This window comes from Oncorhynchus kisutch, linkage group LG26, assembly GCF_002021735.2.
Source record: "Oncorhynchus kisutch isolate 150728-3 linkage group LG26, Okis_V2, whole genome shotgun sequence".
Lineage (NCBI taxonomy): Eukaryota > Metazoa > Chordata > Actinopteri > Salmoniformes > Salmonidae > Oncorhynchus > Oncorhynchus kisutch.
Window position 1 is genome coordinate 40,738,085 of NC_034199.2, and position 27,867 is coordinate 40,765,951.

Consider the following 27,867-nt stretch of genomic DNA (forward strand, 5'->3'; position numbering starts at 1 on the left):
ATGGGTCTGCTCGGTTCCAAGGAGTCATCCTCAGATGTCCCTTTTATATTTATGACCACTGAAAGTTGGACGGGTAGAAAAACAAACAGATTTATAGGCACCACACTGGGGCTGGGGGCTGGGGCTGGGGGCTGGGGCTGGGGGCTGGGGCTGGGGGCTGGGACTGGGGGCTGGGACTGGGGGCTGGGACTGGGGGCTGGGGATGGGGCTGGGGGCTGGGACTGGGGGCTGGGGCTGGGGCTGGGGGCTGGGGCTGGGGCTGTGGGCTGGGGCTGTGGGCTGGGGCTGGGGCAGGGGCTGGGACTGGGGGCTGGGGCTGGGACGAAGCGTAGTGATTGAATGCTGATTCTCTTGTCTGACTCTGAATGGGTATTCAGGCCTAGTTTGGTCAGACCATTGGTTGAATTGGTATCCAGCACTACAGTAGTATTGTTTTGTTGCTCAAATAACACTTATCTCATACGCCATTGACTAAGTGGTCATGTCTTCATCTTTAATATGAAGTTACAAAGTCATTCACATCTATATATACAGTTATTTACAAAAACATTGCATGTAAAAAAACAGAGATGATATTTACATAATATCAATTGGCACAACATAACATGCAACAGCCACATTATCAATGTTGATAAACTCATGCAAATGCACTTGTACGGTGCTTCTCTAGAGTCAGACTAAGGCAACATCTGGCAAGATATGTTGGCTCTCAGGTCACAATGCAAAAGACCTTGTGAAATATTTTAAAGATAAACTCTAGTATTGCCTGATTGATTTAAAGGGGAACAACATGTTCTAGCCCTTAAAGGGATACTTCGGGATTTTGGCAATAAGGCTCTTTATCTACATACCCAGAGTCAGATGAACTCATGAATACCATTTTTATGACTCTGTGTCCAGTATGAAGGTTAGAGGTTATTTCGCGAGCCAATGTGAAGTAGCTTTAGCACAATGACTGGAAGTCTATGGGTATCTGCTAGCATGCTAACAGCGAAACTACCTCTAACGTCCTTCGTACTTGACACAGAGACATAAAATGGTGTTCATGAGTTCATCTGACTCTAGGGAAATAGATAAAGGGCCTCATTGCCAAAATCCCAAAGAATTCCTTTGTTTACCCCATAAATAGGACCCTGTGTTTTGAGCAATCGCCACATGACCTGGATTTGAACCTTTATTTAAAGCTGCCCCCTTTTTCTGTTTATTTCAGATGGTCCAGAACCCTCCTCAGACAAATGCAAATCGGGTGCAATTCTCATTTCTGGATGAACTCAGAATACAGGATAAAATCTTGCTGTGATAGTGGACAACACAAGGCCCGCCATAAAAAAACTGAATGAAATTTATCAAATGTGAACAGAGCAGACTACAGTAGATAAAAACGTTCGCCATCTGTAATTCACACTTCACTCTTTTCCTCTCAGCATTTGCCTGTAACTGAACAGACAGCAGAGATGGAGGCTTGCACACCTTGGTTCAGGCGGGCGGTCAGCCTAAACAAATCATAAAAATCTGGAGAACAATAACACTGTATCTGCTTACTCTGCATTTGTCTGGGCCAGCCAGGCAGCCACGCCGGCCAACAAAGAGTGATGGATGACAAACATGTCACGAAACACCGTATAAACACCAGAGGTATGTGTCACGAGAACGGAAAACATTAAAACAGGGGTGAGTAAAAGACTGAAGAGCATCCTGTGTGGCTCAGTTGGTTGAGCAACGCCAAGGTTGTGGGTTTGATTCCCACAGGGGACAAGTATGAAAATGTATTCACTTCCTACTGTAAGGAGCTCTGGTTAAGAGCATATGTAATGTAGTATCAGTAAATAATGGTGTCATGCATTGTTTCCTCTCACTAAAACTGCAGTTAAGTGTTAGAATTACAGTACAGCTCCAGCTCCCGAAGCCTAGCCCAAGTGCTGTGCTTAGCTATGGGGGTAGCTTACTGTACTGTGCGGAAAATCAGATTTGTTTTTCATCATCGGAAAATGTTAAGCCAAAATAGACCTGTAATTAACTTGAATCCTTTTTAAGGTTTGAGGAAATAGTTTTTCCACAACAGAAACACCACCTCATGCAAAGCGTTCTCCGTTTGTTTGATGGGCACCAGGCTCTCATTCCGTTGTTAAAAAGACTCTCCACATCTGTTCCACTTGACCTAAATGCTAACATTTCACACATACATATTCACTGTCTAACAACCATGTTCCTTAAAAAAATAAATACTATGTATATGTACATAATGTGTCAAACATACAACATGGGGAACTGACTCACAAACGTGAAAACATAAAAACACAAAAAAGGTTCAAGCAGACTATTCCTCACAGAAGCTGCTGTCTGTCTGTTATTCTTCCTCATCACTGGAAAATATTGCAGCTTTTACAATGACCTATAGCCTACTGACGAGTCCAGACACGCCACCGTTTCACCTCCTTCTGTCCCTGTGCAGAAGACTAGTAGGGGGAGAATGATGCAATGTCATACTGTGATATTTAGTATGTTTGATCCTTCACGATTGACAGCCATATTGCCTATTTCAGAAGCAGTGTCGAGCTCTAAGTGCTTGTTTTATTGAGGCCCTGCATAACGATGAAAGGTATTCAAAACAGGTTTCCTATTGAAATAAATTGTCCAAAACCTGCAGTGAGTCCTATCTCCATCGGGTGTATATTGAGTCCATCTAGTCGTATCAGACTTTCAACTGTTAAATAAAATGCTATATATATATATATATATGTGTGTGTTTCTCTCCACTGGTCAGACATAGGTGGAGATGAGCAGGGTGAAGTAGAGCAGGCTGGATGTTAGTGTGTAGCACTGTGAGAGCCCTGTGGTGCCGCTGAGGGGTGAGGTGGTGGCGAACACAGCCTCCGTCACGTTCCAGGGGAGAGGAAGGTTACAGATATTCCCCTCACAGCATGCTGTGCAAACCTAAGGAGAAAAGTTTCACTATTAGAGACTCTCTCTCTCTCTCTCTCTCTCTCCCTCCTCCCTCTTCCCTCCTCCCAGTGGAATCAATTTCAGTTTTCCATTTTTACTAACAGACATCGGGCCTTTAGCCTTTGACAGACATATAGTCTATAGTATTGAATATGGCGTTTACTTCTAAAGGGAATGCTCCTTATGAAATGATTTACACATCCTTTCATAAAGTTAATGTCCAACTTTTATATAAGGGTCAAGCTCTATCTTTTCCTGTTGCAGGCTTCTCTCTCTGCTCTCTCTCTCCCCTCTCTCTATCTCTCTGCACTCCCTCTCTCCCCCTCTCTCTCTCTCTCTCTCTGCTCTCTCTCCTCTCTGTCTCCCCTCTCTCTCTCTCTCTCCTCTCTGTCTCCCCTCTCTCTCTCTCTCTCCTCTCTCTCTCTCTCTCCTCTCTCCTCTCTCTCTCTCCTCTCTCTCTCCGCTCTGTCTCCCCTCTCTCTCTCTCCTCTCTGTCTCCCCTCTCTCTCTCCTCTCTCTGTCTCCCCTCTCTCTCTCCTCTCTCTCTCTCCTCTCTGTCTCCCCTCTCTCTCTCCTCTCTCTGTCTCCCCTCTCTCTCTCCTCTCTCTGTCTCCCCTCTCTCTCTCCTCTCTGTCTCCCCTCTCTGTCTCTCTCTCTCTCTCCTCTCGGTCTCTCCTCTCTCTCCAGGGGAATCATGCAGACTTCCCAGGTTGTGAGGACACACCTTTCACCAGGGATTAGAATGGCAGTGTACTGGAGTGAGAACTGTGGTGGTGACATGGACTGGGCCGTAACATAAAGGGCCATGTTCACATAGTCTGACCCTGGGTATTGACCCCCCGGCCAATATTAAGTAAATATTATTTAAAGTACTACTTAAGTAGTTTTGGGGGAATCTGTACTTGACTTTACTATTTATATTTTTGACAACTTTTACTTTTACTTTACTATATTCATAAAGAAAATAATGTACTTTTTACTCTTATAAATTTTCCTTGACACAAAAAAGTAGTCGTTACATTTGTAATACTTTGCAGGACAAGAAAATGGTCCAATTCATACACGTATCAAGAGAACATCCCTGGTCACCCCTACTGTCTCTGATCTGGCATACTCACTAAACAGAGAACATCCCTGGTCACCCCTACTGTCTCTGATCTGGCATACTCACTAAACAGAGAACATCCCTGGTCACCCCTACTGTCTCTGATCTGGCATACTCACTAAACAGAGAACATCCCTGGTCACCCCTACTGTCTCTGATCTGGCATACTCACTAAACAGAGAACATCCCTGGTCATCCCTACTGTCTCTGATCTGGCATACTCACTAAACAGAGAACATCCCTGGTCATCCCTACTGTCTCTGATCTGGCATACTCACTAAACAGAGAACATCCCTGGTCACCCCTACTGTCTCTGATCTGGCATACTCACTAAACAGAGAACATCCCTGGTCACCCCTACTGTCTCTGATCTGGCATACTCACTAAACAGAGAACATCCCTGGTCACCCCTACTGTCTCTGATCTGGCAGACTCACTAAACAGAGAACATCCCTGGTCACCCCTACTGTCTCTGATCTGGCATACTCACTAAACAGAGAACATCCCTGGTCACCCCTACTGTCTCTGATCTGGAGGACTCACTAAACAGAGAACATCCCTGGTCATCCCTACTGTCTCTGATCTGGCATACTCACTAAACAGAGAACATCCCTGGTCACCCCTACTGTCTCTGATCTGGTGGACTCACTAAACAGAGAACATCCCTGGTCACCCCTACTGTCTCTGATCTGGAGGACTCACTAAACAGAGAACATCCCTGGTCACCCCTACTGTCTCTGATCTGGCATACTCACTAAACAGAGAACATCCCTGGTCACCCCTACTGTCTCTGATCTGGAGGACTCACTAAACAGAGAACATCCCTGGTCACCCCTACTGTCTCTGATCTGGCATACTCACTAAACAGAGAACATCCCTGGTCACCCCTACTGTCTCTGATCTGGCATACTCACTAAACAGAGAACATCCCTGGTCACCCCTACTGTCTCTGATCTGGCATACTCACTAAACAGAGAACATCCCTGGTCATCCCTACTGTCTCTGATCTGGCATACTCACTAAACAGAGAACATCCCTGGTCATCCCTACTGTCTCTGATCTGGCATACTCACTAAACAGAGAACATCCCTGGTCACCCCTACTGTCTCTGATCTGGCATACTCACTAAACAGAGAACATCCCTGGTCACCCCTACTGTCTCTGATCTGGCATACTCACTAAACAGAGAACATCCCTGGTCACCCCTACTGTCTCTGATCTGGCAGACTCACTAAACAGAGAACATCCCTGGTCACCCCTACTGTCTCTGATCTGGCATACTCACTAAACAGAGAACATCCCTGGTCACCCCTACTGTCTCTGATCTGGCATACTCACTAAACAGAGAACATCCCTGGTCACCCCTACTGTCTCTGATCTGGCATACTCACTAAACAGAGAACATCCCTGGTCACCCCTACTGCCTCTGATCTGGCATACTCACTAAACAGAGAACATCCCTGGTCACCCCTACTGTCTCTGATCTGGCATACTCACTAAACAGAGAACATCCCTGGTCACCCCTACTGCCTCTGATCTGGAGGACTCACTAAACAGAGAACATCCCTGGTCACCCCTACTGTCTCTGATCTGGCATACTCACTAAACAGAGAACATCCCTGGTCACCCCTACTGCCTCTGATCTGGAGGACTCACTAAACAGAGAACATCCCTGGTCACCCCTACTGTCTCTGATCTGGCATACTCACTAAACAGAGAACATCCCTGGTCACCCCTACTGTCTCTGATCTGGCAGACTCACTAAACAGAGAACATCGCTGGTCACCCCTACTGTCTCTGGTCTGGCAGACTCACTAAACAGAGAACATCCCTGGTCACCCCTACTGTCTCTGATCTGGCAGACTCACTAAACAGAGAACATCCCTGGTCACCCCTACTGTCTCTGATCTGGCAGACTCACTAAACAGAGAACATCCCTGGTCATCCCTACTGTCTCTGGTCTGGCAGACTCACTAAACAGAGAACATCCCTGGTCACCCCTACTGTCTCTGATCTGGCAGACTCACTAAACAGAGAACATCCCTGGTCACCCCTACTGTCTCTGATCTGGCATACTCACTAAACAGAGAACATCCCTGGTCACCCCTACTGTCTCTGATCTGGCATACTCACTAAACAGAGAACATCCCTGGTCACCCCTACTGCCTCTGATCTGGCATACTCACTAAACAGAGAACATCCCTGGTCATCCCTACTGCCTCTGATCTGGCATACTCACTAAACAGAGAACATCCCTGGTCACCCCTACTGTCTCTGATCTGGCAGACTCACTAAACAGAGAACATCCCTGGTCACCCCTACTGTCTCTGATCTGGCATACTCACTAAACAGAGAACATCCCTGGTCACCCCTACTGTCTCTGATCTGGCATACTCACTAAACAGAGAACATCCCTGGTCATCCCTACTGCCTCTGATCTGGCATACTCACTAAACAGAGAACATCCCTGGTCACCCCTACTGTCTCTGATCTGGCAGACTCACTAAACAGAGAACATCCCTGGTCACCCCTACTGTCTCTGATCTGGCATACTCACTAAACAGAGAACATCCCTGGTCACCCCTACTGTCTCTGATCTGGCATACTCACTAAACAGAGAACATCCCTGGTCACCCCTACTGTCTCTGATCTGGCAGACTCACTAAACAGAGAACATCCCTGGTCACCCCTACTGTCTCTGATCTGGCATACTCACTAAACAGAGAACATCCCTGGTCACCCCTACTGCCTCTGATCTGGCATACTCACTAAACAGAGAACATCCCTGGCCACCCCTACTGTCTCTGATCTGGCAGACTCACTAAACAGAGAACATCCCTGGTCACCCCTACTGTCTCTGATCTGGCATACTCACTAAACAGAGAACATCCCTGGTCACCCCTACTGTCTCTGATCTGGCATACTCACTAAACAGAGAACATCCCTGGTCACCCCTACTGTCTCTGATCTGGCATACTCACTAAACAGAGAACATCCCTGGTCACCCCTACTGTCTCTGATCTGGCATACTCACTAAACAGAGAACATCCCTGGTCACCCCTACTGTCTCTGATCTGGCATACTCACTAAACAGAGAACATCCCTGGTCACCCCTACTGTCTCTGATCTGGCAGACTCACTAAACAGAGAACATCCCTGGTCATCCCTACTGTCTCTGGTCTGGCAGACTCACTAAACAGAGAACATCCCTGGTCACCCCTACTGTCTCTGATCTGGCAGACTCACTAAACAGAGAACATCCCTGGTCACCCCTACTGTCTCTGATCTGGCATACTCACTAAACAGAGAACATCCCTGGTCACCCCTACTGTCTCTGATCTGGCAGACTCACTAAACAGAGAACATCCCTGGTCACCCCTACTGTCTCTGATCTGGCATACTCACTAAACAGAGAACATCCCTGGTCACCCCTACTGTCTCTGATCTGGCATACTCACTAAACAGAGAACATCCCTGGTCACCCCTACTGTCTCTGATCTGGCATACTCACTAAACAGAGAACATCCCTGGTCACCCCTACTGCCTCTGATCTGGCATACTCACTAAACAGAGAACATCCCTGGTCACCCCTACTGTCTCTGATCTGGCATACTCACTAAACAGAGAACATCCCTGGTCACCCCTACTGCCTCTGATCTGGAGGACTCACTAAACAGAGAACATCCCTGGTCACCCCTACTGCCTCTGATCTGGAGGACTCACTAAACAGAGAACATCCCTGGTCACCCCTACTGTCTCTGATCTGGCATACTCACTAAACAGAGAACATCCCTGGTCACCCCTACTGTCTCTGATCTGGCAGACTCACTAAACAGAGAACATCCCTGGTCACCCCTACTGTCTCTGATCTGGCATACTCACTAAACAGAGAACATCCCTGGTCACCCCTACTGTCTCTGATCTGGCATACTCACTAAACAGAGAACATCCCTGGTCACCCCTACTGTCTCTGATCTGGCAGACTCACTAAACAGAGAACATACCTGGTCACCCCTACTGTCTCTGATCTGGTGGACTCACTAAACAGAGAACATCCCTGGTCACCCCTACTGTCTCTGATCTGGAGGACTCACTAAACAGAGAACATCCCTGGTCACCCCTACTGTCTCTGATCTGGCATACTCACTAAACAGAGAACATCCCTGGTCACCCCTACTGTCTCTGATCTGGAGGACTCACTAAACAGAGAACATCCCTGGTCACCCCTACTGTCTCTGATCTGGCATACTCACTAAACAGAGAACATCCCTGGTCACCCCTACTGTCTCTGATCTGGCATACTCACTAAACAGAGAACATCCCTGGTCACCCCTACTGTCTCTGATCTGGCATACTCACTAAACAGAGAACATCCCTGGTCATCCCTACTGTCTCTGATCTGGCATACTCACTAAACAGAGAACATCCCTGGTCATCCCTACTGTCTCTGATCTGGCATACTCACTAAACAGAGAACATCCCTGGTCACCCCTACTGTCTCTGATCTGGCATACTCACTAAACAGAGAACATCCCTGGTCACCCCTACTGTCTCTGATCTGGCATACTCACTAAACAGAGAACATCCCTGGTCACCCCTACTGTCTCTGATCTGGCAGACTCACTAAACAGAGAACATCCCTGGTCACCCCTACTGTCTCTGATCTGGCATACTCACTAAACAGAGAACATCCCTGGTCACCCCTACTGTCTCTGATCTGGCATACTCACTAAACAGAGAACATCCCTGGTCACCCCTACTGTCTCTGATCTGGCATACTCACTAAACAGAGAACATCCCTGGTCACCCCTACTGCCTCTGATCTGGCATACTCACTAAACAGAGAACATCCCTGGTCACCCCTACTGTCTCTGATCTGGCATACTCACTAAACAGAGAACATCCCTGGTCACCCCTACTGCCTCTGATCTGGAGGACTCACTAAACAGAGAACATCCCTGGTCACCCCTACTGTCTCTGATCTGGCATACTCACTAAACAGAGAACATCCCTGGTCACCCCTACTGCCTCTGATCTGGAGGACTCACTAAACAGAGAACATCCCTGGTCACCCCTACTGTCTCTGATCTGGCATACTCACTAAACAGAGAACATCCCTGGTCACCCCTACTGTCTCTGATCTGGCAGACTCACTAAACAGAGAACATCGCTGGTCACCCCTACTGTCTCTGGTCTGGCAGACTCACTAAACAGAGAACATCCCTGGTCACCCCTACTGTCTCTGATCTGGCAGACTCACTAAACAGAGAACATCCCTGGTCACCCCTACTGTCTCTGATCTGGCAGACTCACTAAACAGAGAACATCCCTGGTCATCCCTACTGTCTCTGGTCTGGCAGACTCACTAAACAGAGAACATCCCTGGTCACCCCTACTGTCTCTGATCTGGCAGACTCACTAAACAGAGAACATCCCTGGTCACCCCTACTGTCTCTGATCTGGCATACTCACTAAACAGAGAACATCCCTGGTCACCCCTACTGTCTCTGATCTGGCATACTCACTAAACAGAGAACATCCCTGGTCACCCCTACTGCCTCTGATCTGGCATACTCACTAAACAGAGAACATCCCTGGTCATCCCCTACTGCCTCTGATCTGGCATACTCACTAAACAGAGAACATCCCTGGTCACCCCTACTGTCTCTGATCTGGCAGACTCACTAAACAGAGAACATCCCTGGTCACCCCTACTGTCTCTGATCTGGCATACTCACTAAACAGAGAACATCCCTGGTCACCCCTACTGTCTCTGATCTGGCATACTCACTAAACAGAGAACATCCCTGGTCACCCCTACTGTCTCTGATCTGGCATACTCACTAAACAGAGAACATCCCTGGTCACCCCTACTGTCTCTGATCTGGCATACTCACTAAACAGAGAACATCCCTGGTCACCCTACTGTCTCTGATCTGGCATACTCACTAAACAGAGAACATCCCTGGTCACCCCTACTGTCTCTGATCTGGCAGACTCACTAAACAGAGAACATCCCTGGTCACCCCTACTGTCTCTGATCTGGCATACTCACTAAACAGAGAACATCCCTGGTCACCCCTACTGTCTCTGATCTGGCATACTCACTAAACAGAGAACATCCCTGGTCACCCCTACTGTCTCTGATCTGGCATACTCACTAAACAGAGAACATCCCTGGTCACCCCTACTGTCTCTGATCTGGCATACTCACTAAACAGAGAACATCCCTGGTCACCCCTACTGTCTCTGATCTGGCATACTCACTAAACAGAGAACATCCCTGGTCACCCCTACTGTCTCTGATCTGGCATACTCACTAAACAGAGAACATCCCTGGTCACCCCTACTGTCTCTGATCTGGCATACTCACTAAACAGAGAACATCCCTGGTCACCCCTACTGTCTCTGATCTGGCAGACTCACTAAACAGAGAACATCCCTGGTCACCCCTACTGTCTCTGATCTGGCATACTCACTAAACAGAGAACATCCCTGGTCACCCCTACTGTCTCTGATCTGGCATACTCACTAAACAGAGAACATCGCTGGTCACCCCTACTGTCTCTGATCTGGCAGACTCACTAAACAGAGAACATCCCTGGTCACCCCTACTGTCTCTGATCTGGCAGACTCACTAAACAGAGAACATCCCTGGTCACCCCTACTGTCTCTGATCTGGCAGACTCACTAAACAGAGAACATCCCTGGTCACCCCTACTGTCTCTGATCTGGCAGACTCACTAAACAGAGAACATCCCTGGTCACCCCTACTGTCTCTGATCTGGCAGACTCACTAAACAGAGAACATCCCTGGTCACCCCTACTGTCTCTGATCTGGCATACTCACTAAACAGAGAACATCCCTGGTCACCCCTACTGTCTCTGATCTGGCATACTCACTAAACAGAGAACATCCCTGGTCACCCCTACTGCCTCTGATCTGGCATACTCACTAAACAGAGAACATCCCTGGTCACCCCTACTGTCCTCTGATCTGGCATACTCACTAAACAGAGAACATCCCTGGTCACCCCTACTGCCTCTGATCTGGAGGACTCACTAAACAGAGAACATCCCTGGTCACCCCTACTGTCTCTGATCTGGCAGGACTCACTAAACAGAGAACATCCCTGGTCACCCCTACTGTCTCTGATCTGGCATACTCACTAAACAGAGAACATCCCTGGTCACCCCTACTGTCTCTGATCTGGCAGACTCACTAAACAGAGAACATCCCTGGTCACCCCTACTGTCTCTGATCTGGCATACTCACTAAACAGAGAACATCCCTGGTCACCCCTACTGTCTCTGATCTGGCAGACTCACTAAACAGAGAACATCCCTGGTCACCCCTACTGTCTCTGATCTGGCAGACTCACTAAACAGAGAACATCCCTGGTCACCCCTACTGTCTCTGATCTGGAGGACTCACTAAACAGAGAACATCCCTGGTCACCCCTACTGTCTCTGATCTGGAGGACTCACTAAACAGAGAACATCCCTGGTCACCCCTACTGTCTCTGATCTGGCATACTCACTAAACAGAGAACATCCCTGGTCACCCCTACTGTCTCTGATCTGGAGGACTCACTAAACAGAGAACATCCCTGGTCACCCCTACTGTCTCTGATCTGGCATACTCACTAAACAGAGAACATCCCTGGTCACCCCTACTGTCTCTGATCTGGCATACTCACTAAACAGAGAACATCCCTGGTCACCCCTACTGTCTCTGATCTGGCATACTCACTAAACAGAGAACATCCCTGGTCACCCCTACTGTCTCTGATCTGGCATACTCACTAAACAGAGAACATCCCTGGTCATCCCTACTGTCTCTGATCTGGCATACTCACTAAACAGAGAACATCCCTGGTCACCCCTACTGTCTCTGATCTGGCATACTCACTAAACAGAGAACATCCCTGGTCACCCCTACTGTCTCTGATCTGGCATACTCACTAAACAGAGAACATCCCTGGTCACCCCTACTGTCTCTGATCTGGCAGACTCACTAAACAGAGAACATCCCTGGTCACCCCTACTGTCTCTGATCTGGCATACTCACTAAACAGAGAACATCCCTGGTCACCCCTACTGTCTCTGATCTGGCATACTCACTAAACAGAGAACATCCCTGGTCACCCCTACTGTCTCTGATCTGGCATACTCACTAAACAGAGAACATCCCTGGTCACCCCTACTGCCTCTGATCTGGCATACTCACTAAACAGAGAACATCCCTGGTCACCCCTACTGTCTCTGATCTGGCATACTCACTAAACAGAGAACATCCCTGGTCACCCCTACTGCCTCTGATCTGGAGGACTCACTAAACAGAGAACATCCCTGGTCACCCCTACTGTCTCTGATCTGGCATACTCACTAAACAGAGAACATCCCTGGTCACCCCTACTGCCTCTGATCTGGAGGACTCACTAAACAGAGAACATCCCTGGTCACCCCTACTGTCTCTGATCTGGCATACTCACTAACAGAGAACATCCCTGGTCACCCCTACTGTCTCTGATCTGGCAGACTCACTAAACAGAGAACATCCCTGGTCACCCCTATGTCCTATGATCTGGCATATCCTAAGGAATCCTGGTCCCCCTACTGCTCTGATCGGACTCACTAAACAGAGAACATCCTGGTCACCCCTACTGTCTCTGATCTGGCAGACTCACTAAACAGAGAACATCCCTGGTCACCCCTACTGTCTCTGATCTGGCAGGACTCACTAAACAGAGAACATCCCTGGTCATCCCCTACTGTCTCTGATCTGGCAGACTCACTAAACAGAGAACATCCCTGGTCACCCCTACTGTCTCTGATCTGGCAGACTCACTAAACAGAGAACATCCCTGGTCACCCCTACTGTCTCTGATCTGGCATACTCCACTAAACAGAGAACATCCCTGGTCACCCCTACTGTCTCTGATCTGGCATACTCACTAAACAGAGAACATCCCTGGTCACCCCTACTGTCTCTGATCTGGCAGACTCACTAAACAGAGAACATCCCTGGTCATCCTACTGTCTCTGTCTGGCAGACTCACTAAACAGAGAACATCCCTGGTCACCCCTACTGTCTCTGATCTGGCATACTCACTAAACAGAGAACATCCCTGGTCACCCCTACTGTCTCTGATCTGGCATACTCACTAAACAGAGAACATCCCTGGTCACCCCTACTGCCTCTGATCTGGCATACTCACTAAACAGAGAACATCCCTGGTCACCCCTACTGTCCTCTGATCTGGCATACTCACTAACAGAGAACATCCCTGGTCACCCCTACTGCCTCTGATCTGGAGGACTCACTAAACAGAGAACATCCCTGGTCACCCCTACTGCCTCTGATCTGGAGGACTCACTAAACAGAGAACATCCCTGGTCACCCCTACTGCCTCTGATCTGGCATACTCACTAAACAGAGAACATCCCTGGTCACCCCTACTGTCTCTGATCTGGCAGACTCACTAAACAGAGAACATCCCTGGTCACCCCTACTGTCTCTGATCTGGCATACTCACTAAACAGAGAACATCCCTGGTCACCCCTACTGTCTCTGATCTGGCATACTCACTAAACAGAGAACATCCCTGGTCACCCCTACTGTCTCTGATCTGGCAGACTCACTAAACAGAGAACATCCCTGGTCACCCCTACTGTCTCTGATCTGGCATACTCACTAAACAGAGAACATCCCTGGTCACCCCTACTGCCTCTGATCTGGCATACTCACTAAACAGAGAACATCCCTGGCCACCCCTACTGTCTCTGATCTGGCAGACTCACTAAACAGAGAACATCCCTGGTCACCCCTACTGTCTCTGATCTGGCATACTCACTAACAGAGAACATCCCTGGTCACCCCTACTGTCTCTGATCTGGCATACTCACTAAACAGAGAACATCCCTGGTCACCCCTACTGTCTCTGATCTGGCATACTCACTAAACAGAGAACATCCCTGGTCACCCCTACTGTCTCTGATCTGGCATACTCACTAAACAGAGAACATCCCTGGTCACCCCTACTGTCTCTGATCTGGCATACTCACTAAACAGAGAACATCCCTGGTCACCCCTACTGTCTCTGATCTGGCAGACTCACTAAACAGAGAACATCCCTGGTCATCCCTACTGTCTCTGGTCTGGCAGACTCACTAAACAGAGAACATCCCTGGTCACCCCTACTGTCTCTGATCTGGCAGACTCACTAAACAGAGAACATCCCTGGTCACCCCTACTGTCTCTGATCTGGCATACTCACTAAACAGAGAACATCCCTGGTCACCCCTACTGTCTCTGATCTGGCAGACTCACTAAACAGAGAACATCCCTGGTCACCCCTACTGTCTCTGATCTGGCATACTCACTAAACAGAGAACATCCCTGGTCACCCCTACTGTCTCTGATCTGGCATACTCACTAAACAGAGAACATCCCTGGTCACCCCTACTGTCTCTGATCTGGCATACTCACTAAACAGAGAACATCCCTGGTCACCCCTACTGCCTCTGATCTGGCATACTCACTAAACAGAGAACATCCCTGGTCACCCCTACTGTCTCTGATCTGGCATACTCACTAAACAGAGAACATCCCTGGTCACCCCTACTGCCTCTGATCTGGAGGACTCACTAAACAGAGAACATCCCTGGTCACCCCTACTGCCTCTGATCTGGAGACTCACTAAACAGAGAACATCCCTGGTCACCCCTACTGTCTCTGATCTGGCATACTCACTAAACAGAGAACATCCCTGGTCACCCCTACTGTCTCTGATCTGGCAGACTCACTAAACAGAGAACATCCCTGGTCACCCCTACTGTCTCTGATCTGGCATACTCACTAAACAGAGAACATCCCTGGTCACCCCTACTGTCTCTGATCTGGCATACTCACTAAACAGAGAACATCCCTGGTCACCCCTACTGTCTCTGATCTGGCATACTCACTAAACAGAGAACATCCCTGGTCACCCCTACTGCCTCTGATCTGGCATACTCACTAAACAGAGAACATCCCTGGTCACCCCTACTGTCTCTGATCTGGCATACTCACTAAACAGAGAACATCCCTGGTCACCCCTACTGCCTCTGATCTGGAGGACTCACTAAACAGAGAACATCCCTGGTCACCCCTACTGTCTCTGATCTGGCAGACTCACTAAACAGAGAACATCCCTGGTCACCCCTACTGTCTCTGATCTGGCATACTCACTAAACAGAGAACATCCCTGGTCACCCCTACTGTCTCTGATCTGGCATACTCACTAAACAGAGAACATCCCTGGTCACCCCTACTGCCTCTGATCTGGCATACTCACTAAACAGAGAACATCCCTGGTCATCCCTACTGCCTCTGATCTGGCATACTCACTAAACAGAGAACATCCCTGGTCACCCCTACTGTCTCTGATCTGGCATACTCACTAAACAGAGAACATCCCTGGTCACCCCTACTGTCTCTGATCTGGCAGACTCACTAAACAGAGAACATCCCTGGTCACCCCTACTGTCTCTGATCTGGCATACTCACTAAACAGAGAACATCCCTGGTCACCCCTACTGTCTCTGATCTGGCATACTCACTAAACAGAGAACATCCCTGGTCACCCCTACTGTCTCTGATCTGGCATACTCACTAAACAGAGAACATCCCTGGTCACCCCTACTGCCTCTGATCTGGCATACTCACTAAACAGAGAACATCCCTGGTCACCCCTACTGTCTCTGATCTGGCATACTCACTAAACAGAGAACATCCCTGGTCACCCCTACTGCCTCTGATCTGGAGGACTCACTAAACAGAGAACATCCCTGGTCACCCCTACTGTCTCTGATCTGGCATACTCACTAAACAGAGAACATCCCTGGTCACCCCTACTGCCTCTGATCTGGAGGACTCACTAAACAGAGAACATCCCTGGTCACCCCTACTGTCTCTGATCTGGCATACTCACTAAACAGAGAACATCCCTGGTCACCCCTACTGTCTCTGATCTGGCATACTCACTAAACAGAGAACATCCCTGGTCACCCCTACTGTCTCTGATCTGGCAGACTCACTAAACAGAGAACATCGCTGGTCACCCCTACTGTCTCTGGTCTGGCAGACTCACTAAACAGAGAACATCCCTGGTCACCCCTACTGTCTCTGATCTGGCAGACTCACTAAACAGAGAACATCCCTGGTCACCCCTACTGTCTCTGATCTGGCAGACTCACTAAACAGAGAACATCCCTGGTCATCCCTACTGTCTCTGGTCTGGCAGACTCACTAAACAGAGAACATCCCTGGTCACCCCTACTGTCTCTGATCTGGCAGACTCACTAAACAGAGAACATCCCTGGTCACCCCTACTGTCTCTGATCTGGCATACTCACTAAACAGAGAACATCCCTGGTCACCCCTACTGTCTCTGATCTGGCATACTCACTAAACAGAGAACATCCCTGGTCACCCCTACTGCCTCTGATCTGGCATACTCACTAAACAGAGAACATCCCTGGTCATCCCTACTGCCTCTGATCTGGCATACTCACTAAACAGAGAACATCCCTGGTCACCCCTACTGTCTCTGATCTGGCAGACTCACTAAACAGAGAACATCCCTGGTCACCCCTACTGTCTCTGATCTGGCAGACTCACTAAACAGAGAACATCCCTGGTCACCCCTACTGTCTCTGATCTGGCATACTCACTAAACAGAGAACATCCCTGGTCACCCCTACTGTCTCTGATCTGGCATACTCACTAAACAGAGAACATCCCTGGTCATCCCTACTGCCTCTGATCTGGCATACTCACTAAACAGAGAACATCCCTGGTCACCCCTACTGTCTCTGATCTGGCAGACTCACTAAACAGAGAACATCCCTGGTCACCCCTACTGTCTCTGATCTGGCATACTCACTAAACAGAGAACATCCCTGGTCACCCCTACTGTCTCTGATCTGGCATACTCACTAAACAGAGAACATCCCTGGTCACCCCTACTGTCTCTGATCTGGCAGACTCACTAAACAGAGAACATCCCTGGTCACCCCTACTGTCTCTGATCTGGCATACTCACTAAACAGAGAACATCCCTGGTCACCCCTACTGCCTCTGATCTGGCATACTCACTAAACAGAGAACATCCCTGGTCACCCCTACTGTCTCTGATCTGGCATACTCACTAAACAGAGAACATCCCTGGTCATCCCTACTGCCTCTGATCTGGCATACTCACTAAACAGAGAACATCCCTGGTCACCCCTACTGTCTCTGATCTGGCATACTCACTAAACAGAGAACATCCCTGGTCATCCCTACTGCCTCTGATCTGGCATACTCACTAAACAGAGAACATCCCTGGTCACCCCTACTGTCTCTGATCTGGCAGACTCACTAAACAGAGAACATCCCTGGTCACCCCTACTGTCTCTGATCTGGCATACTCACTAAACAGAGAACATCCCTGGTCACCCCTACTGTCTCTGATCTGGCATACTCACTAAACAGAGAACATCCCTGGTCACCCCTACTGTCTCTGATCTGGCATACTCACTAAACAGAGAACATCCCTGGTCACCCCTACTGTCTCTGATCTGGCATACTCACTAAACAGAGAACATCCCTGGTCACCCCTACTGCCTCTGATCTGGCATACTCACTAAACAGAGAACATCCCTGGTCACCCCTACTGTCTCTGATCTGGCATACTCACTAAACAGAGAACATCCCTGGTCACCCCTACTGTCTCTGATCTGGCATACTCACTAAACAGAGAACATCCCTGGTCACCCCTACTGTCTCTGATCTGGCATACTCACTAAACAGAGAACATCCCTGGTCACCCCTACTGTCTCTGATCTGGCAGACTCACTAAACAGAGAACATCCCTGGTCACCCCTACTGTCTCTGATCTGGCAGACTCACTAAACAGAGAACATCCCTGGTCACCCCTACTGTCTCTGATCTGGCAGACTCACTAAACAGAGAACATCCCTGGTCACCCCTACTGTCTCTGATCTGGCATACTCACTAAACAGAGAACATCCCTGGTCACCCCTACTGTCTCTGATCTGGCATACTCACTAAACAGAGAACATTCCTGGTCACCCCTACTGTCTCTGATCTGGCATACTCACTAAACAGAGAACATCCCTGGTCACCCCTACTGTCTCTGATCTGGCATACTCACTAAACAGAGAACATCCCTGGTCACCCCTACTGTCTCTGATCTGGCATACTCACTAAGCGCACATTCTTCATTTGTAAATAATGTCTGAGTGTGCCTCCAGTTTATCCATTTAAATGGTGCCTGTCTGGTTTGCTTAATATAAGAATTTTTCTTATTTTCCAAGTAAGAAAATGCCATGCCCTAGGTCAACCAGAATACTTACGCCAGAGAAACCCCTACCCCACATCATTCCATTCTATCCTCCCAACACCAGGCCAAACTATTCCCCTCTTCCCATCTCGAATCTAACCTCCCAACACTATTCCCCTCTTCCCATCTTGAATATAACCTCCCAACACTATTCCCCTTATTGAATACTCCCCACTCCTTACCCTGGTTCCTTCATTGTCTTCTTCAGAGCATCCAGTAGAGAGGCAGTCTCCCAAAGCCACACAACGCTTTGTCACAGAGACACTGTCCCCCTCCATGTCCATCTTGTGCCACGTGTAACAGTATCTAGCCTCTGTTGAGAATAATAAAGATAGTAAATAAGACATATTGACCTGGTAGCTACAATACCACTTTTTGGTTAGCATGGATGGATACTGAGTTAACTCAGGGACTAAGAATTGAGAGAAAAACGGTTGTTATTTTTTTTCTGTTCAGTTTGTGGGATAAAAACACCACAGACTAACTCCATCTAACGCCTCTGCCAAACGGCGTCTAAATTGAAGCCTCTGCCATACGGTATCTGAATTGACACCTTTACCATACGGTATCTGAATTGACACCTCTGCCATACGGTATCTGAATTGACACCTCTGCCATACGGTATCTGAATTGACACCTCTACCATACGGTATCTGAATTGAAGCCTCTACCATACGGTATCTGAATTGACACCTTTACCATACGGTATCTGAATTGACACCTCTGCCATACGGTATCTGAATTGACGCCTCTGCCATACGGTATCTGAATTGAAGCCTCTGCCATACGGTATCTGAATTGAAGCCTCTGCCATACGGTATCTGAATTGACGCCTCTACCATACGGTATCTGAATTGAAGCCTCTGCCATACGGTATCTCAATTGAAGCCTCTGCCATACGGTATCTGAATTGACGCCTCTACCATACGGTATCTGAATTGACACCTCTACCATACGGTATCTGAATTGAAGCCTCTGCCATACGGTATCTGAATTGACGCCTCTACCATACGGTATCTGAATTGACACCTTTACCATACGGTATCTGAATTGAAGCCTCTACCATACGGTATCTGAATTGACACCTCTACCATACGGTATCTGAATTGACACCTCTACCATACGGTATCTGAATTGACACCTCTACCATACGGTATCTGAATTGAAGCCTCTTCCATACGGTATCTGAATTGACACCTCTACCATACGGTATCTGAATTGACACCTCTGCCATACGGTATCTGAATTGACACCTCTGCCATACGGTATCTGAATTGAAGCCTCTGCCATACGGTATCTGAATTGACGCCTCTGCCATACGGTATCTGAATTGACGCCTCTGCCATACGGTATCTGAATTGAAGCCTCTGCCATACGGTATCTGAATTGACGCCTCTGCCATACGGTATCTGAATTGAAGCCTCTACCATACGGTATCTGAATTGACGCCTCTGCCATACGGTATCTGAATTGACGCCTCTACCATACGGTATCTGAATTGACACCTCTACCATACGGTATCTGAATTGACGCCTCTACCATACGGTATCTGAATTGAAGCCTCTGCCATACGGTATCTGAATTGACGCCTCTACCATACGGTATCTGAATTGACGCCTCTACCATACGGTATCTGATATACTCCAAAGTGACACATGACTGTAGGTCACCTTGGTCACTTTTAGTATCAAACCCACTAAAACCTGGAGGAAATGCCAATCATACCATGTTACACAGTGCATTCCAGGCAGTTAAGGTCAAGCACAGCATCTCTCTATCCAACAATCTATGAAGTTGTTATTCATACAAAGAATGTGTCTTGTCTAGGGCTCGGCCACAGTAACTTATTAGTCCTTAAGAGAGTGCTGTAAATCTGGCCTGATTGTGGTCGCGACACGCTAACTCTCTTGATGAGGTTAGCTATTTATGAGCTAAACATGTCAACAGCAGGGTGACATTATACTCAATAATACACAGGTACAGAGGCCTCCATTGAACCAATAGAGTGTTAATTTACAACTTTGTTGGAAGCACTTGGAGAAAGAACACCTCATGAGAACACCTAATCTAAATACAATATAAGAGTAGGCCTATCCGAGAGCAGAGGGAGTGTAGAATTTACACATTGCGTATTACTTCCTGAGCTTAAAGTCATAATGTAATCATCAACAGTGCTGAGAAGAACAATGGTTTGTCCTAGTGGTCTGACTCACCTTGTGGGCAGTACAGGTCTGGCGCCCAGCGATTACACTCATAGTTGTCAGGTGCTTCTTCACAGGTGAAGCACTTGAACCCGCCTGGGAATGGAGTAGCTGCGGAAACATACACACACTTAGAAGGGGTCATGCACAGGGCACTGGGACAGCCATAATGAATCACCTTAACAGACATGAATAAGCTATATACAGAGGTTCTGAAACATTTAATAAGTTATACACTGAGTGTACAAAACATTAGGAACGTGATCGACTGACCAGGTGAATCCAGGTGATCCCTTATTGATGTCACTTGTTAAATCCACCTCAATCAGTGTAGATGAAGGGGAGGAGACAGGTTAAAGAAGGATTTTTTAAGCTTTGAGACAATTGAGACATGGGTTGTGCCATTCAGAGGGTGAATGGGCAAGACAAAATATTTAAGTGCCTTTGGTAGTAAGGGTCAGGCGCACCGGTTTGAGTGTGTCGAGAACTGCAACGTTGCTGGGTTTTTCACGCTCAACAGTTTTCTGTGTGTATCAAGAATGGTCCACCACCCAAAGGACATCCAGCCAACTTGACACAACTGTGGTAAGCATTGGAGTCAACATGGGCCAGCATCCCTGTGGAACACTTGACATCTTGTAGAGTCCATGCCCTGACGAATTGAGGCTGTTGAGAGCAAAAGGGGCTGCCACTCAATAGTAGGAAGATGTTCCTAATGTTTTGTACACTCAGTGTATACAGAGGTTCTGAAATGTTGAATAAAATTTGCGAGTTCATACCATAAACTGTGTTAATAACATTAGTTTAGGAAATCTGGCCAGAAAAACATGAAACATCTGGATAATAAGATGGATAAAAAAGGTTTGGAATGCATCGAAGGCCTTATTTTGGATTGGTTTAATATAGTCACACTTCTAATATGGACTCTGAGAAACCATTGTCTGGGGGAACTCAGTCCTTCCAAACATATACTGTAGTTTAATCTCTCTCTCTTTATAGCTGTTATCACCAGCCAAGCCATTTATCTCTCTCCCACAATTGTTCTCACATAGACCTATAGTGTCAAGTACAGTTTAACCCATCATGCACTCTGCTAATCGAGTAAAACACTAAGAATAAGAGCATGTTGCTCCCTTCCCTTCTCAATTATTGGTCCCCAGAGGGGGTTGGAAAATGTCCATGGAGGCCATATGTTGTGAGCAAACAGACGAGGAAGCTGTTAGTCTTTCCAATTTCGCACCATTACATTCATCTAATTGGCCAGGTCCACACCCTTCTCTAGTGACAGCTGAAGGTCTGCAGAGCAGGCAAACACCATTTAGAACACAAAGTATGTTGCCAATCACCATGGCTACATCTCCAATGGCACCCTATTCCCCATGTAGTGCACTATATATCCTAAAGGGCTCTGCTCAAAAATAGTGCAGTTCATAGGGAATAGGGTCCCCTTTGGGACGCATGCCATGATACTGCCATGTTATGTCTAGCTAGACCATGATACCACCTTGCCATGGTTAGCTAGACCATGATACCGCCTTGCCATGGTTAGCTAGACCATGATACCGCCTTGCCATGTCTAGCTAGACCATGATACCACCTTGCCATGTCTAGCTAGACCATGATACCGCCTTACAATGGCTAGCTAGACCATGATACTGCCTTGCCATGTCTAGCTAGACCATGATACCGCCTTACAATGGCTAGCTAGACCATGATACCGCCTTACAATGGCTAGCTAGACCATGATACCGCCTTGCCATGGCTAGCTAGACCACGATACTGCCTTGCCATGGCTAGCTAGACCATGATATCGCCTTGCCATGGCTAGCTAGACCATGATACTGCCTTGCCATGGCTAGCTACACCATGATACCGCCTTGCCATGGCTAGCTAGACCATGATATCGCCTTGCCATGGCTAGCTAGACCATGATACCGCCTTTGCCATGGCTAGCTAGACCATGATACTGCCTTGCCATGGCTAGCTAGACCATGATACTGACTGGTCATGGCTAGCTAGACCATGATATTGCCTTCCCATGGCTAGCTAGACCATGATACCGCCTTTGCCATGGCTAGCTAGACCATGATACTGCCTTGCCATGGCTAGCTAGACCACGATACTGCCTTGTCATGGCTAGCTAGACCATGATACTGCCTGGTCATGGCTAGCTAGACCATGATATTGCCTTCCCATGGCTAGCTAGACCATGATACTGCCTTGACATGTCTAGCTAGACCATGATATCGCTTTGTCATGGCTAGGTAGACCATGATACCTCCTTGCCATGGCTATCTAGCTAGACTACTCCTTCATCTCCTCAGGAAATCTGTCTCATAACCATATCACTCCCTAGCAGCCCTCACACACACACACACACACACACACACACACACACACACACACACACACACACACACACACACACACACACACACACACACACACACACACACACACACACACACACACACACACACACACACATCTACACAATTACACAATTACCCTTCCACATGCTCACATGTATACACTCACGCACACACACAGCTACCCACACAAGCCAACTAACTTGCGTACACACACACACCAAATCCCCAGTGGGGCTAGAGGGTTGGCCTCGAGCCGACACAGATATCTCCAGTATCCCGGAAACCTGATCCCGGGAGTTCTGTCTCTCTGTGATGAAAGAGACACAGATCTTAAGAGTTTGCTTTCTGGCTATGCAGGGGCCTGTTTCTGAGACGTGGGAGGGCTGACCTCTAACATGCCCGCGCCCTGGGGAGAGTTAGGGTTGTTTCAGACCATAATCTAGCGGCTTATACCTGGCATATGTCCTTCTCAGAGGCCTACAGTATAGTGACCCCGTCTGTTGTTGCACACTGACTGGGGTGAGGGGAGGGCCAGGGGAGAAAGAGAGAGTGAGAGGGAGAGAGACAGATTGACAGAGAGAGATTGACAGAGAGAGCGTGAGAGAGAGCGTGAGAGAGAGAGAGAGAGAGAGAGAAGAGAGACAAAGTTGTGGCTTGGGAACATGATCTAATTGACACTGAGGACCAATTAGTGAGCGTCCACATTCTGGCCACGCTGGAACATTCTGTTTGAGTCATAAGGACAGCCAAAGGACAATAATCAATCAGTTACCCTCAGCTGGGTCTTGTTGATCATCATCACATTGCTGGTTCATGCCACTAGAATTCTAATCCACATGACAGTTATTTGCTGTTAGAATTGTCTTGGATTTGTTGATAATGGAAGTCATAAATATCATACACGATAAGAGACAAAGCCACAGTGCTGTAAAAAAAAAAAATTGTCCCTTTTCAGATTTTCTCTACTTTTGCATATTTTTTATACTGAATGTTATCAGATCTTCAAGCAAAACCTAATTTTAAATAAAGGGAACCTGAGTTTACAAATAACAAATATATATATATATATATATATATATATATATATATATATATATATAAAAATATACTTATTTTATTTAGTCAATAAACAATGTTATGCAACACCCAATTCCCCTGTGTGAAAAAGTAATGACCCCCTCACACTCAGTAACTGGTTGTACCACCTTTAGCTACAATGACTGCAACCAAATGCTTCCTGTAGTTGTTGATCAATCTCTCACGTTGCTGTGGAGAAATTTCGGCCCACTCTTCCATTGCAGAACTGGTTTAACTCAGCGACATTTGTGGGTTTTCAAGCATGAACTGCTTGTTTGAAGTCCTGCCACAACATCTCCATTGGGATTAGGTCTGGACTTTGACAAGACCATTTCAAAACATGACATTTGTTGACCATTTTCATGTCGACTTGATTGTGTGTTTTGGATCGTCTTGCTGCATGACTCAGCTGAGCTTCAGCTCACAGACAGATGGCCTGACATTCTCCTGTAGAATTCTCGGATACAGAGCATAATTCATGGTTCCTTCTATTAAGGCAAGTTGTCCAGGTCCTGAGGCAGCAAAGCATCCCCAAACCATCACACTAGCACCACCATGCTTCAGCGTTGGTATGAGGTTCTTACTGTGGAATGCAGTGTTTGGTTTTCGGCAGACATAATGGAACCCACCTCATCCAAAAAGTTAACTCAAGTTTGCCAAAAAGCACCTGGATGATCATCAAGACTCATGGAAGAATGTTCTATGGGCAGATGAGACAAAAGTATAACTTTTTGGACGACATGGAAATATTAAATAGCCATCAATAACATATAGATGCTAATATACAGTGTGTAAAATGTTGCTAATGGGTGGATGAGACTAAAGAGGGCAGAAAGCATTGACAACATGGGGCGTCTCACTGCCCAGTAGCTATGCACGGAGTCACGTGACCCTACACCTCAGATCAACGAGACGTGCCTGGTGGTGCAGAGGGGTGGGGGGTGGAGAAGGGTGTGGCGGGGTGCAGAGGGGTGGGGAGGCAGCAGACAGTTGCTGTGCCAGCTGTGGATCTGTCTGGTTAGGCTGGGGATCACAAGTTCACTGGATACCCCTAACTGCTATTCATGCATAGCCTCTGACCCACTTTTTCATAACCCTTAAAGAGATTCTCCGGTACTTTTGTTTACTTTTTTTTAGCAAATAGTCCTGAAAGTAGGCTCCCGAGCCAAAGGTGGTCCCCAAAAATATAATAATAAAAACTATTACTTGAGGGATGGAGGTAGATGATATCCTGTTCTGTGAAGTCCTTTGATTGTGTCATTTTCAGCCAATCAGCGAGGACCATCAGCAGTAGGACCCAGGCCACTGCAGGCCAGGGTTCCATTGCTGGCCGCGGCTTCACACATGCAGGTCTCTGATTGGACAACAACACGATGACACCTGCAGAGGAAAAGAGAGCCCACATGTAACCCGATTCTTAGTTAAAGTATCTGTTTGAGTCTATATAAAATCATGCTTCATTTTGCACAATGCAGACAATCCCTTTGGATGTCTAATCAAGACTTCCTGACTGCCTATCCCAACTACATGCCATGGAACAGTGACCCATGGGTGTCTCCAGCCCTATTGGAGAACACAGAGGAAAGCCACTAGACATCCACCAGACCAGAAACAACAGAGTAGTGTTCCTCATTACAGCTGCGTCCGAAATGGCATCCTTTTCCTATGTAGTGCACTACTTTTGACCAGGGCCTGTACGTCTTTAGTCAAAAGTAGTGGACTGCGTATGGAATTGGGTGCCAGTTGGGACGCAACCTACATCTATTATCCCCCCAGTCAAACATCTCCTCACTAGTTCCAAGGACAGTCTGCCAGGGACCAGGCCAGATGCATCATCAGCCCTCATACAGTTTTCATTCTGATCGAGCTCAGTCTTAGCGCAGGGAGAAAAGAGTAACAGAGCTAGACATGGATTAACAGTTGGGAGAGTAATAAACAGTGGATGCACGCAACAATGTCTTGCAGGCCAAGGATGTCACAGATGACACCTAACATATTTTGAATAAGATATTTCAAGGTATCAATTGAGAATAGTCAAATCTTGGGCACATTAAAGACACACCCCTCTACAGAAAGTCATTTTTTCAGTGTTTTTTAAAATGTATTTATTTATTTATCCTTTATTTAACTAGGCAATTCAGTTAAGATAAAAATCTTATTTACCTTTGTCACGTTCTGACCTTTATTTCCTTTGTTACAATCTCCACCCGGCACAGCCAGAAGAGGACTGGCCACCCCACATAGCCTGGTTCCTCTCTAGGGTTCTTCCTAGGTTTTGGCCTTTCTAGGGAGTTTTTCCTAGCCACCGTGCTTCTACACCTGCATTGCTTGCTGTTTGGGGTTTTAGGCTGGGTTTCTGTACAGCACTTTGAGATATCAGCTGATGTACGAAGGGCTATATAAATCAATTTGATTTGATTTGTCTTTATTTAGTATGGTCAGGGCGTGAGTTGGGGTGGGCAGTCTGTGTGTTTTTCTATGTTTTTCCATTTCTATGTTTGGCCTGATATGGTTCTCAATCAGAGGCAGCTGTTTATCGTTGTCCTTGATTGAGAACAATATTTAGGTAGCCTGGGTTTCAATGTTGGTTTGTGGGTGTTTGTTTCTGTGTCTGTCACCACACGGGACTGATTCGGTTTGGTTTTCGGTCATGGTCACAGTTATTGTTTTGTAGTTCTTAGAGTTCAGTTTATGTTTTATAATAAAACGATATTGACACTTACCAAGCTGCATTTTGGTCCGATCCAGACAAAGAGGAGGAATTCTGCCGTTACAACCTTTTATTTAATTTATTTAGGCAAGTAGGTTAAGAACAAATTCCTATTTACAGCCGACAACGGCCAAACCCTAACGATGCTGGGCCAAATGTGCACCACCCTATGGGACTCCCAATCAGAGCCGGTTGTGAAATGGCCTGGAATCGAACCAGGGTGTCTGTAGTGGCATCTCTAGCACTGAGAAGCAGTGCCTTAGACCCCTGCGCCACTCGGAAGCCCCAGTGTGTAGCAGGTGCAGTGTTGATTAGTTATGATACTCAGCTCTAACATTCATGTGTGTGGAAAAAAAGGATTTGACAGCATCTCAAATGATTTTGATTTCGTGGAAAATGAGCAGTTTATTATTTTATCTTGTTCCGTAGAGTAAGAGCAGAAAGCTAATCAGAGGAAAGATTAGAAGACAGCGCTTTCAGAAAGTGTTCACACCCCTTTACTTTTTCCACATTTTGTTGTGTTACAACTTGAATTAAAAATGTATTAAATTGAGATTGTGTCACTGATCTACACACAATACCCCATAATGTAAAATGTTGTTTATAGAAAATGTTAGAAATTAATTTAAAAAATGTAATGCTGAAATGTCTTGAAGCAATAATCCCTTTGTTATGACAATACATTGTTGAGTAAAAATGTGCTTAACAAATTGCTAAAAAGTTGCTTGGACTCAATCCGTGTTCAATAATAGTGGTTAACATGATGACTGCCACATCTCTGTACCCCACACATACAATGATCTGTAAGGTTCCTCAATCGAGTAGGGAATTTGACGCACAGATTCAAGCACAAAGACCAGGGATGTTTTCAATGCCTTGCAAAGAAGAGCACCTATTGATAGATGGGTAAAAAATTAAAGTAGACATTGAATATTTTGAGCATGGTGAAACTATTATTTACACCCCGTCACTACAAAGATACAGGCCAATGGTGATTTTAAAACAGTTACAGAGTTTAATGGCTGTGATGTGAGAAAACTGAGGATGGATCAACAACATTGTTCTTACT

General features: G+C 47.0%; 1 protein-coding gene across 1 annotated transcript in view; it reads right to left on the reverse strand.

Moving 5' to 3' along the window:
* Positions 1 to 472: 472 nt before the first annotated feature.
* The window catches only part of LOC109870677 (ly6/PLAUR domain-containing protein 6), a 54,778-nt gene continuing 27,383 nt past the window's right edge, over positions 473 to 27,867 (reverse strand). The window contains exons 2-5 of the mRNA XM_031805401.1: positions 25,295 to 25,468; positions 20,652 to 20,750; positions 18,621 to 18,751; positions 473 to 2,934 (exon numbers count right to left, since the gene is read on the reverse strand). Of these exons, the coding sequence (XP_031661261.1) occupies positions 2,761 to 2,934; positions 18,621 to 18,751; positions 20,652 to 20,750; positions 25,295 to 25,412 (522 nt within the window). The 5' untranslated portion in view covers positions 25,413 to 25,468 and the 3' untranslated portion in view covers positions 473 to 2,760. The remainder of the gene's footprint in view (positions 2,935 to 18,620; positions 18,752 to 20,651; positions 20,751 to 25,294; positions 25,469 to 27,867) is intronic.